General features: G+C 52.5%; 2 protein-coding genes across 4 annotated transcripts in view; one reads left to right on the top strand and one right to left on the bottom strand.

The window, feature by feature from the left end:
• CCDC92 (coiled-coil domain containing 92) overlaps positions 1-11,630 on the top strand; it is a 31,236-nt gene extending 19,606 nt beyond the window's left edge. For all 3 annotated transcript variants that reach the window (XM_032431398.1, XM_032431399.1, XM_032431400.1), the window contains 3 exons: positions 6,992-7,138; positions 7,746-7,787; positions 10,222-11,630. In XM_032431398.1, the coding sequence (XP_032287289.1) occupies positions 7,009-7,138; positions 7,746-7,787; positions 10,222-10,997 (948 nt within the window). In that variant the 5' untranslated portion in view covers positions 6,992-7,008 and the 3' untranslated portion in view covers positions 10,998-11,630. The remainder of the gene's footprint in view (positions 1-6,991; positions 7,139-7,745; positions 7,788-10,221) is intronic.
• The window catches only part of DNAH10 (dynein axonemal heavy chain 10), a 129,574-nt gene continuing 127,825 nt past the window's right edge, over positions 11,085-12,833 (bottom strand). Inside the window, exon 79 of the mRNA XM_032431401.1 lies at positions 11,085-12,640. Coding sequence (XP_032287292.1) covers positions 12,494-12,640 — 147 coding nt within the window. The 3' untranslated portion in view covers positions 11,085-12,493. The remainder of the gene's footprint in view (positions 12,641-12,833) is intronic.

The raw sequence follows: 12,833 nt of genomic DNA, 5'->3' as shown, positions 1-12,833 counted from the left end.
CTTCTCCCTCTGACCCTCCTCCCTCTCATGCTGTCTCTCATTCTCTCTCTCGCAAATAAATAAAAAAATCTTAAAAATAAAATAAAAAATAAATAAATAAATCTTTTTAAAAATTTTATCTTTTTAAAGATTTATTTATTTATTTGAGAGAGAGCGAGCAAGTGCACAAGCAGGGGGAGCAGCAGGCAGAGGGGGAGGGAGAAGCAGGCTCCCCGCTGAGCAGAGAGCCCGACATGGGGCTCAATCCCAGGACCCTGGGATCATGACCTGAGCCAAAGGCAGACGCTTAACCTACTGAGCCACCCAGGCTCCCCTAAATAAATCTTTTAAAAAACCTAATTCTCTAAGGATGATCAATAAAGATTTTCTGTCACTTTAAAAAACAATTGCACCTTTTGTTTTCAACATTTTTTTGCTTCTGCTTTGTTTTTGGGGTTTTTTTAAAAGATTTTATTTAGAGAGAAGGAGAGAGCATGAGTGCTTGGTGGAAGGGGGAGAGGGAGAGAGAATCCCAAGCAGACTCCACACCAAGCGCAGAGCCCAATGTAGGGCTTGGTTTCACAACCCCGAGGTCATGACCTGAATGGAAATCAAGAGTTGGATGCTCAACCGACTAAGCCACCCAGGCGCCCCCCAGGTGCCCCTTTTTGCTTCCACTTTGTCAAGGTGTTCATTCTCTTTACCAAAATATTTCTGGAGTGGTTGTTGAATGCTTATGCTCCCTGGAAATGATGTCCTTTTTCTTGGTGCCCTAATTCTTGGGGATTCTTAAATAACTTATTAGTTGAATTTCTTAACTACACGTACAAGTAGAAATAGTCAGGTCCTACAACTTAAAAGAGTTTTTTATCCAGGATTGTTCTGAATTCAGATTAATGTCAGTATTCATTTTCAGAGACGGTTTTCTTTCCTAAAAGCAGGTATTTTGGATTGAGAGTTGATGGCCTAATTAGCCTTGGACCTTTTTTAGCTTCTTGTAGAGCACTTCAGATTGTTTCTAAGTAAGAAGTAGGCTTTACTGTCCCTGAGGGTGCCTTGCTCTGCCTACCTCTTTATTCTCTGTGCGAATGCTTCTCTCCAGTGCAAATGGAAGATAAAGGCCAGCAGAAAATGCTTCTGTTTCCTTTTATGTTTCTCTCTTTGGAGGTAACTAGAATTTCTTTGCTAGCTCGTTTCCATACTTAGATGATGTTCTGGAAATACTGGAAGGTGGGACTCAGTAAGCAACTTGGGAGTATGTTTGCATAACTGTGGGCCAGTATTTACATGAAAACAATATAGCTAACATTTATAACATTTACAGCTCCCATTTAGCTATAGTGAACAGCACTTACTGTACCCAGACACTGTACGTGATTGCGTTTCGCTCTTGAAACAACCCTATGAGTTAAATATTGCGGTGATTTAGGTGACAAGATGGGGTTCAGATTTAATCCCAGACGTAGTCTGCCTCCTCAAGAGCTTGTCTGTTCTGGTCTTGTTTATCCCACTGTGTTCAGCAAATCTTTGGGCCTCAGTTTCTTAATCTTGAAATAAAGAGGGGTTGGAATAGCTAGCTGATTTTGAAGGTTTCCTCCACCCTCAACTTCTTGAGTCCAGGAATCTGCCTAGAAAACCACCTCCCTGCTAGAAATCCTCTCACATTGAACGTCTACACTTGCTGACTTTGCCCTCCTCAGTCAACCTCCATTTTCTCCATGGCAATGCCTATACTCTAAGACCCGTAGGAGAGCAGCACACGGAGTCCCCAGGAGAAGGCCACAGAGGTCCTTGTCACAGAGCACTGCCACAGCCTGTTCAGGGCCAGGTGGCTCCTGTCAGGTCACAGGCCTTGCCAGAGGCACGGACAGACCGCAGCTGTTCTGATTGCTCGTGGCGTGAGGGAACCTAACATGAATGGGTTATAACTTATTCATGACTAGAAGCTAAAATAGCTTCTTATAACTAATTCACAGCTACCACGTGAGTGCTAGTGCGCTATTTTTTCAGATTCTAAAATTATTACCCTAGTTCCACAGGCTTTGTGTTGAGTGAAAAGATAAGTCTGCTTTTGATTGCCCACGAACAAAGAAGTTTCCCATTGTTAAATGGTGGGACCCTTTCCCATCAAAGACACTCCATTGCTTTTAGGCTAAGAAATGTGGTACAGGGACACTTTAAAATATTGCTTCTGGCATGTCAAGGAATTATGGGATGAGGTCATGTTCAAATCAGTGCTGCCGTAATGCTTTTTGATTAATGCAATGTAATTCTCGTGGAGACCTGCACTCAGCAACATTAGGAAGCATTGTAAAATTATCTGAAGCCGGCCTGTAATGCATGAGTTCAGATGTAAAGGAAGAATGGAAGTTCATTAGGCAAGAGGGTGGGAGGTAGTTTGCCAGGAGAATTCCAGATGGAGGGAAAAGGCGTGCAAAGGCCCTGTGTTGGGGGAGGGGTGTGGCAGATGAGGTGGGGGAGGACAACAGTGTTGATGGAGTCCGGGGGGAGACTGGTGTGGGGCAAGGCTGGGGAGGGAAGGCGGAGCAGGCTGGGCCTCTGGGAATGGGGGCTGGATCCCAAGAGCATCGCAGGGATGCAAGATGGTCAACTTTGTCTGCAGATGAAAATGTAGGCAAGATCTGTGTGTGCGCTTAGGAGGAATGTTGAAGAAAAAGGTATGTGTTTAAAAGGGGGCAAAAGCGAGTCTGGCTTTGGTTCCTCCCCATTGTAGCACCAGAGCTGCTCCCCACAGCAGCAGCGGGGCCAAGGTGCAGCCTTTTGACCCCACACAGACTCATTGCTGAGTCAGCCCCAGAGGTAGACAGGGAGTATGGCCCTGGCTTTCGGATTGGGCACCCGCCTGAACCCCAAGGACCAGGGCACACATGCAACGCTATGTGTACCTTATTCTTTCTCCCCAAGCTAGCTTAGCTGCTTCATAAGGGCTCCGGCTAGGCCCAGAGTGCCCTGCCCCCAGCCAGCTTCCTGGACAACTTTGCTGGTGAGCCTCTTTGCCATACTGGCTGGTCAGCAGTGCCCTTTGGTCATTGTGTGTCTAACCTGGAGCTCAGAGAGCCCGTGGATCCTGCTCCGGTGAGCAGTGCTGTGCAGGCTGTCACGTGGCCCGGGCCTGGCTCGGCTGGAGGAGCACTACGCTCCCCGTGCTGAGAGGCCACCGTGAGGTCCCCTGCTTATTTGCCCCTCTGGGTCAGAGCATTTGAGATGTGATGCAGACGTTTGGAAAAGCATCTGATTTTCTGCATGGAATTGAGACCTATCCCAGCCTTCAGGATTCTCGCCCACAGAGCCTGAGGGCCCAGAGAAGCTGCAAGGCACAGATGCAGCATTCTCTGATTTATGTTTTCCCTTGTCGATGGGATATTCCTGTTTTTCCTCAGGGGAGTATTCAGAGAACAAACGACGTAGGTGATAGGAGAGCACTTTGTGCCTGTACAAGTGGAGATGGCCCATAAATAAAATTATCATGTCATCATTTATACATTAATGCCCTGAAAGAGAGGAAAGAACATTACTTTTGAATTAGGATGAAAATTGGAAACGAGCTACTGATAGGCCATTTGTCCTTGTGCTGCCACAGAGCAGTCTCGGTGAGGTCGGGGCCGACGTCTCTCCAAGGACCTTCATTAAAAGCGTGTTATCGCCAGGAGCTGGTGTTAGCATCCCTCCCCGCGCCGGGAGGAAGTCTTGGCCAGGTCTCCAAAACCCCTCTCTAGAATTTGGAACAGTCTTTGTCAAGCATTAATTTTCCCAACATGTAGAGTGAATTGCAAATTAACAGAAATTTACTACCTAATGAATTTACCACAGGAAAAACTGCATGTGTGGCTTAACCTCCAAATCGTGGTCAAGGTAGCCTATTCAGCAGGTCTCCCTTCAGGATGCCCATGCCCACTGCTTCGGCCCGAGCTTGCTGGCAGAGCCGTGCACACCGTGGGTGGGGGTCCTGCCCTCTGACCGCCGCCGTGGCCGGGCCCTGGAATGCCAGTCACTTGGAAGCCCATCGTCTGCAGCTAAGCACAGCATCTCTGAGAGGAGAGGAGGCCAGTGTCCAGGCCACACTGCCTTTGGCCGAGCCAATAACTGTGAAATTGCTGACAGCTCCCAGCGACGCTTAGAAACAAAATCGGATTGCCTCAAGACTAAAAGCGGCAATACAGAGAGCCCACAATTTGTAGCATATGCCCTTTTGACACGGAAAGTGCAGTGTTGTGCAAGCCGTGCTCTGGGAGTGTCAGCCTCCATTACTGGTTGACACACTGTTGAGACGGGGTGAATGCCTTTACTCAAGAAGGATGCATTATTCATGGGTAGTAGACGCCCTGCATTTTTACCTTCATCCATCACGCTGACCCTTTCAGGGATGAGTCCTGAATGCTCCTTCGTGTCTCTGACTCCCAGAGTGTCTTAGAGATTCTGAATTAAGCCTCTCAGGACCACCTTCATTTCTTCCTCCAGATTAGCAACATCTCCCAGCTGTGTCTCCATGGCCTAAACGGGAGGCTTCTGTAACTTCGTTCTTGCCAATTTACTGGAAGGATTAGGTCATGACCCGTGATTGCATGTCACAAGAGCTAAGAATAAGAAATTGAAATCATCACTTTCTTTTAAGCTACAGCAACTCCTTGTCATCAGGAAGTCTGTGATATTGTCAGCCTTTGGAGCGGAGGGAAAAGAATTGAGTAGCTTGGATACCATTTGGAGACGTGACTCGTTTCCTTGGGCCTAAGTGGGCCTGCACTGTTGCTGTGTATCCCAACAATTGGAGGGTGCCCTGCATGAATAGCTTCTCCTCACTTGGGCCTGTTACGTCAGCACAGAGTGCAGAGAAGGACAGAGCGCCAGTCAGTGAAGTGCCACGGGGTTGAAAACGCCTGCCTTCCCGCTGTCGGGACCCCAGACGGAGTCGCCACGCTCCCTTGCTGGCTCTGCATGTTATAGACTCATAGTCTTCCTGTTCACTTTGTGTTTCTCCTGAGGCTGTCTGCCCATGACAATGGGAAGCTTCAAGGGCACGTTCTTATTTCTGTACTTGCCTCGGTGAACTAATAAATTACAGATTTAGTACAATTCAAAGCTGCTGATCCACTGAGGCAATTAGAATATGAATGCTTCTTTAAATCAGATTTAAATGTGTTACAAATAAAATGTACCACACTATGATTGGAACGGGGTGGCCGCTGAGGTCCTATTTTTACTCCCCTCCCTGCCCGCTCTGGTAGATTATGGGCACATCTCATCTTGTACAATCAGTGCTGGACAAAACTGTTTTGAAATTTTAGTGTTTCCCCTTTTCTTTGAGCAAGGCCTGCCTTAAAGTTAGCGTTAAGCAGGAAGTCAGAGGGGGCTCCTTCCACAGGAGCACGCTGGCCAGCCCACCCGCGCCACTCGTCATGGCTGACTCCTATGTTAGTGTCCTGCTCTCAGACCACGAGCTGGCCCGGCAGCATGGGCTCTGGAGAGTCCTGGGGTCCCAGGTGGAAGTCCCTGCCTGGCCCAGGACCTGGACAGGAGCACCTGCGCTTGCAGCAGAGACAAGCCTTCAGGGTGGAAACTGGAAGGCTGCTCACAGCTCCCCATGGAAAAGCTCTGTCTGACGGAAACTCGACCCTGGCCTCAGCTGCAGCTTGAAGTCGAGTTAAAGGCCTGGGAAATCTCATCTCTGTTCTCTAGAAGCCATCACTGTAATAAGTTCCCTCTTGTTGGATTCTGTTTCTGGTCTTTTCTGTGAACTGCACTGTAACGGCCATTGCCACGGCTACCTCTTTTCACACAAAAGTAAATCTTGTCCTTCGCTCGATTCCTAGAAATGAAATCGTGAAGTCAGCGGGATGGTACGCTCCCAGGCTCCAGACACACTTTGCCAAATTGTACCCCCTTCCCCCCGCCGACAGGGCAAAGCGGCCAACACCACCACTGGACGCTGCACCATGCCCCTCTCCCCGCCGAATGTCCTTTTGTTCCTCTGTACCTGTTCCCCTTACCCGCCCGCCCCCCCTCCCTCCCTCTCGGGCTTGCCTCTCACACTTATTTCGTCAACTTGCCTTTGGAGTGAAGCCTGTGGCCCGAGGAGATCGTGGGAAGCTTTTCCGTGTGACTGAAGACGCATGTCTTGAGTTCCAGTTATGACCTTTCCTTAGCTCCAGAGCTGGGGTGTGTCACACAGTGTGGTGACAGCACCTGGGCATGTGGTCATCTCCAGAGCCATCCACATACCGGAAGCCCTTTGAGAAGTAGTGTTCCTCTGGGAGGGCTCTTTGGCATAGCAAATGAGGAAAAATGCACTCTGAGGTTCTGTATTTACAAGAATAATTTATAAGCAAATAACCCACATTTCGTCCTTTGCATTTTTCAGTGCTGTGCAAGGCGTCTTAAATTTCTTTGGTAGCTTTTCCAGAAAGACCAATTGACTTCACCACATTTCTCGAGTTACAGTAAAGTCAGAGAATCTGAGGCCCTGAGTGAGCAGCTGATGATTGATGACAGAAGCCACCGTGGGTGGGGAGGCAGGGTTTGGGGACAGACTCCAGCTTCCCATAGTCACCACATGGCCCTTTCCCAAAGAAAGATGTGGGGCTCCTCTCAGCTCTGTGAAATCCATGGGCTTCCTTCTGGAGTTCTCCCCGCCTCTTCCTCCTCCTCCTTGCTTTGGCCATCTCTCAATACCATTTTGAGGAAACGTTCACCCCATTGCCCAGGTGCTCAGTCTTTCCGTGAGGAAGCTGTCAGTGTGTACCTTGTCAGGGAAATCTTTGGCAATCTAGCAATTTTGGTCACAGTCTGTTGAAGTCTATGTGGCGTGTGGAAAGGCTAGGATTTGGAATCGGGGAACCCAGGTTTGATGTACCCCTTCTGCCTCCAGAGCCAGGCCTCATGCTGCCTGCCACCCCCCAAAGCCAAGGAGGGCAGGCAGCAGGCAGCGCCCTCTTCCAGCCTTCCACCCGCAACCCTCGCTGTCAGAGATAGCCACCAGGGTCTGTGTTTCCCGCAGGCCATCTGGATGTCAGCATGGCAGCCACAAACCTGGAGAACCAGTTGCACAGTGCCCAGAAGAACCTCCTGTTCCTTCAGCGGGAGCACGCCAGCACCCTCAAGGGGCTGCATGCCGAGATCAGGCGGCTGCAGCAACACTGCACAGGTACCAGGGGCCCCGCGCGACCCCCGGAGCAGGGCCCCCAGGCCCACCTGGGGCCGTAGAGCAAAGCAGGACCTGTTGTCGGGACTGTTTGAGACAGAAGCCGGCTCAGAAGCCATGCCAGGCTTGCTCAGGAGTGGAGCGAGAAGAGATTTCACTCTTCTCTCTGATGCGGTTAACCCCACCATCGCTGGAGTCCATCCCAATGTCTTCCCTCATCCTCTTTGCCTAATCAACACACACCAAGCGTAAAGCTGCAAAGCCATTTCTTGGCATACTGAGGATTTAGAAGATCAAAATGCAATGGTTAGGATTTACAGTGCATTTTGGAACTGATCGTCAAACTGTAACACACAGAGCAAGCTGCTTGCTAACTGTAGATGCCGGGGTGTGTCCTAGGGAAGCAGGGTCTCTCTGAGCCCTAGGAGGGACAGTGGCCGCTGGTGGCTCCTGCCATTTGCACGCCTGCCGCTAACGCGGCCAAGCCCTGCTCTGTCTGGGCAGGACTTGCGGCCTGATCGTGGGAATCGGTTCTGCATTGTCAGAGCTGATGAAGACTTTGAAACCTACTGTAAACATACAAAATTAATGTATATGGTTTCCTTTTTAGATTTAACATATGAGCTGACACTCAAAAGTTCGGACCAGACAGGTAAGAACTTCTTCCCAGAAAGTGAATGGCGGTATTATTTCTGGTTGTGGCACATGTTGGTGCCATTTGTTCATTAGCTACACATTTAGAAGAAAATACATTGCTAGGAAGAGTTGCACGTATGACCAGAGCTTTCTAAGAAAAGATGGGAAGGACGTTTGGACCCTGAGGTGTTATGAGGGGCTGTCAGTGGAGTGGGAAGGAAGAGTGGTTTTATTTTCTTTTGATGGACACATATATTTGGAATGTCTGTTATATGCTTTTTTTGACTTTGATATTTCTCCAGTGAATGTCTTCCTTCTCTAATCAAGAAATTAACGTAATTTAAACCAGAAAGAGGAGAAGGAACAGGGTCCTACCACCTCTGTCCGTTGAGCCTCACCCAGGACCTGGCACAGAGCAGGCGCTCCCGACACACTGGTTGAGTGAGGGACCAAATGACTAGATAGTCCCCAAAGAATCGTGAATGCCTTTCTCTAGACTGCAGTCCCGGAAATGCTTCCCCTCAACCAGAATCCTCAGGGACCCCCAAAGATATCAGCCTAATGGCAGCTGGGGCAGAGAAGATAGAACGGGGGCCCCTGTGGCCGATGACAATTAGCTTGCTCCCTGGGACCAAGTGGGGATTTGAAAAGTGCAGAATCCACACGAGTCGAGATGCCTTTTCCTAAATAGGCCGCACTATGGCCTATTTATTATTCATGAGTGTGTCCAAGTACGGGTAACAGACACGGACCTCTCCATGGGTCTCAGTGCATCGCCAAGTACTGACTTTTCCATTTGTGATACTCAGGTTACAGTCTCTTAAATGTGTCTTTCAGGGGCCCAGATGTCCTTTTGTCTGTGTGGCAGAGGAGGGGCCCCACTGAAGAGATATGCCAGGCTCCTCCTCCCCCAAAGCCCTGGGCCAGGATCAGGGGCCTCCGGGGATTCCTGCACCCCTGCCATCCACATCTCGGGAATCAGGGTGTTTCACTTCCCACCCCCTCCTGGCCAGGCTAACCTGAAGATTAGTTCTTGACCTTGAACCCTCTCTGCATACAGGAGGAAGGAGCTCATATGCCTGGTCCCTCCTCCCCTGCCCCTAGAGAGCCCCTTGAGGGTCTCAGCTCTAAATCCCAAGGCCACCCACCCACCCTCCTCAGCGGCAGGGGCGCAAGGTGATAATTGGAGGCAGTATGAGAGCTCTCAGCTGGCCCTGGTGGGGGCATCTCCCCTCCCCAAGACTGGAAGTCACTGCTTTACCTTGGTGGATGCAGAACTTGCTTCATCTAGGGGCACGGGGCGGGGGGGCAGATAACAGGTTCCCGGACCCCCTCCCCTGAAGGTTGATTCTGAGGCTCAGGGAGGAGACCTGAGAATCTGTTTAAAAAGTGCCACAGTGAGAGGCACCTGGCTGGCTCAATCCATAGAGCGTGTGACTCTTGATCTCGGGGTCGTGAATTCGAGCCCCACATTGGGTGTAGAGATTACTTAAAAAAAATTTTTTTTTAAGTGATGCAGTGACTGAGCACTCAGGCAGCTGGGGAAATCTGTCTGTAGGTGATGAAGAGCAGTTGCCTCAGCTGAGTGCACATGCAGATTTTATGGGGAAAGACTGAAACTTTAGAAAGGATGTGGGTGTGGAGGAGGAGGTAGAGTAGAGCTTCCTATAGAAGAGTGGAAATTGGCAAAAGAGGAGGTGCTGATCCCTGGGAACAATGGTCACCAAGGAGCAGCTCTCTCGAGTCTCAGGGAGGTAGGGCAGGCCGACACGGTAGCCCCTGAAAAGTCAGGAGCCAACAAACATCAGTCCATAGTCCTGGATTTGGGGCCCCACTTGGCCTGCATCCCCATGTGAGAGGTGCCCGTGGACGCTGGCTCCCAGCCCTGCACAGGCCCCGGCAGCCCTGGGGGGAGATCCTGAGCTGCTGGAGGTGGGCACACACAGGGTGGGCCGGGGGCTGAGGCGGAGCCCCAGCCCAGGCCCAGGAACAGCCGCCATTTGAGACAGGAGGAGTTGGGGACCCTGTGGCAGGGAAGGCGGCAGCCTCCCCTCCTGTCTCCTCTGCAGCTTCAGAGTTTTGTGCTTAGACACGGAGAAAGTCTACAGTTGTCTTTCAGAACGGGGCTTCGAGTGAAGCAGGCGCTTAGTACATGCGGCCCAGGCAGACAGAGGGATCTGCTCACAGTTTATTCCTATTTGCTGGGGTCTGATAGCCTGAGTTTGCCCGTTGTGACTTCAGCATTTTTGAAGTGTGGAGGCGTTCTGTGCAGTGAGCCAGGGAACCGAGAGCTGGAAGGCGCTCCGAGAGCACTCGATCCACACCTGGGTGAGGGAGAGGGCGGGGGGGGGTGGGAGCAAGAGGCCCCGGGGAGGCCAGCCGACACAGAAGGACTCCCTGCCTCTGCTCCGGGGGGTTCTAAACCCCGCCCCCTCGGCTTGTTCTTCTAGGAGAGGGGTCTTCCAGAAGCAGTGAACTAAAGAGAAGATGTGAAGAACTGGAAGCCCAACTGAAGCTCCAGGAGAACGAGAACAATGAGCTGCTCAAAGAGCTGGAGCAGAAGAACGCCATGATCGCGGTGCTGGAGAACACCGTCAAGGAGCGGGAGAAGAAGTACCTGGAGGAGCTGAAGCTGAAGAGCCACAAGCTGAACATGCTGTCCAGCGAGCTCGAGCAGCGCGCCGGCACCATCGCCTACCTGACCGCCCAGCTGCACGCCGCCAAGCGCAAGCTCCTGAGCGCCAGCGGGACCTCGGACGGCAGCCCCTCTGGGAGCCCCGTGCTGGCCGGCTACAAGCCGGCCCCCCCCAAGGACAAGCTGCCCGAAACGCCCCGCCGCCGGATGAAAAAGAGCCTCTCGGCCCCCCTGCACCCCGAATTTGAAGAGGTCTACAGATTTGGGGCTGAGAGCCGGAAGCTCCTCTTGCGGGAGCCGGTGGATGCCATGCCTGACCCCACCCCATTCCTGCTGGCCAGGGAGTCCGCCGAGGTCCACCTCGTCAAGGAGAGGCCTCTGGTCATCCCCCCCATCACCTCCGACCGTGGCCCGAGCGAGCAGCACAGCCCGGCCCGCGAGAAGCCGCACAAGGCTCACGTGGGGGTGGCCCACCGCATCCACCACGCCGCCCCGCCGCAGGCCCAGCCCGAGGTGGAGACACTGGCAGTTGACCAGGTGAACGGAGGGAAGGTCGTGAGGAAGCACTCAGGGACGGACAGAACTGTGTGAAGCCTGCCCCAGGCGGCCCTTCACCCTCGGCTGTCGATGCACTGTGATCACTACTAGGAAAAACTCATCCATGCTTTTTTTTGTTTTAAATCCCATGCATGCCAAATTTTTTTCAGACCTGTCAACAGATTAGTCTTCTCCTGCTCCTCTTGCCCTCTTACTGACACCAAAATACGATCGTGTCCCTGCTGCAGAATACGTATTTACTAATCGCTGTGGCCAAACACCTGTGTGCCGAATCGCTTGCTTCTAATCCCACTCCGTGTAACCTCCGTGCGCTCGTGGACAAAGCACAGGCCATAGGCTGCATCACTATTCAACGTTAATGAAATCAGATAGTCACACGCCTCATTCTACAGCCAGAGCAATACATGCCGGCCGACCGACCTTGACCCTCTCGCTCCAGTTTCCAGGGCAGCCCGTCTGGAGCAGCCCCTGCTCCCTCCAGGAGACCCTGTAACCTCCCGACAAGCCTTTCCCAGGGCGGCACGGAGAGCCAAGCAGCTGTATTTGTATATCACGGGAACGAAATATGATGTTACTTCTCATATCACTACAACCTGAACGTGTGTTCATATTTTTTGTTAGTTTTATCCAAAGTGTTCAAGATCCCAACAAACTTTATTTTCTAAACCTGCCTCTTTCTGTTTTGTGTCTTTTATTAAACCACCTGAGGGAGGAGCTGGGGGGGGGGGGGGGGTGGGGGGGGGGGAAAGACGCGCCCCCCCCCCCCAGTAACTACTGCATTCTCACCCCATGTTCTCTCCCAGGGCTCCCGCCCCTGAGAAGACTGCACTTCCAGGTTCTGGCAGAAGCTACTTGTGCCCATGACTGGCCCCTGCCCCTCTGCCCTGCTGGTGCTCCACCCGGCTCCTCCCTTGCAAAGTAAAGTTATTCCTGCCCTTCGGCAGGCCTGGCCCCAGGGTGTGCGGAAGGAAGGGACGCCCAGGAGCCAGGCCGGGATATTCTAAGTCTGCCCCCAGCCCCACGCAGACCCGGCCAGGGTGCAGGTAGGAGCTCATGCGGGAGTGACACGCCAGCTCAGGGTCCTCGCCCCCACCCGGCAGGCTGGAGAGCTCTGGAAGGGGGGAGGGGTGGCGGTGGGGGACCACGGCCATCTCTGCTGGGGGCGGCAGCATGGGCCCAGGAAGGGGACTCTGCCGGACCCCGCCCAGCAGCCCAGCACTTCCACCTAATCACAACGTCTCCTCTGAGAAGGGAAAGAAAACGACATACCTTAAAATGTTCTCTAGTATTTACTTTTCAAATACGCAGAATCCTTAGAAGCAGTTTAAAAACCAAAACCATCTGCTTAATTTCTACGGAAAGAGATTAAATTGACTGATTTCAAATGAAAGGAAAAGCCATGTGCGTCCACCCCCAGCCGCTCCAGGCCCCGAGAGCTGACCGCAGACGTGAGCACTGCTGCCGACTGCCCACATTCCCCCCGCCAGCCCCGCACGGAGCCGGGCGGGTGGGTTTCCCGGCCCGGACGGTCAGTCGGAGTTCAGCGTGAGGCACACGCCCTGCAGCACCCAGTGGGAAATGTGCTTTGAGGTGAAGAGATCGGCTTCGAACACCAGGCCAACTCCCATGGCGTTCCTTCTCATGGAGGTGGTGTAGACCGGCGTCCGGAAGGTGTTCTGCAAAGGAGAGGCCAGTGAGGTGTGCTGCCGGAGGGCAGAGGAGCTCAAGCCCAGGCCGCGGGACGCTCGTGTGGCTGCGGAGGGTGCAGCGCCTCCCGCCGGCCTGGCCGGGCCACCCTCCGCAGCCGAGCACCGACAGCGTGAAAGTGGATCCGGGCCGAGCGGGGAGGCACCTGCGGCCACCCCAGAT

This window comes from Phoca vitulina, unplaced genomic scaffold, assembly GCF_004348235.1.
Source record: "Phoca vitulina isolate PV1807 unplaced genomic scaffold, GSC_HSeal_1.0 scaffold46, whole genome shotgun sequence".
NCBI classification, from domain to species: Eukaryota; Metazoa; Chordata; class Mammalia; order Carnivora; family Phocidae; genus Phoca; species Phoca vitulina.
This window is presented reverse-complemented; position numbering and strand designations above follow the sequence as displayed.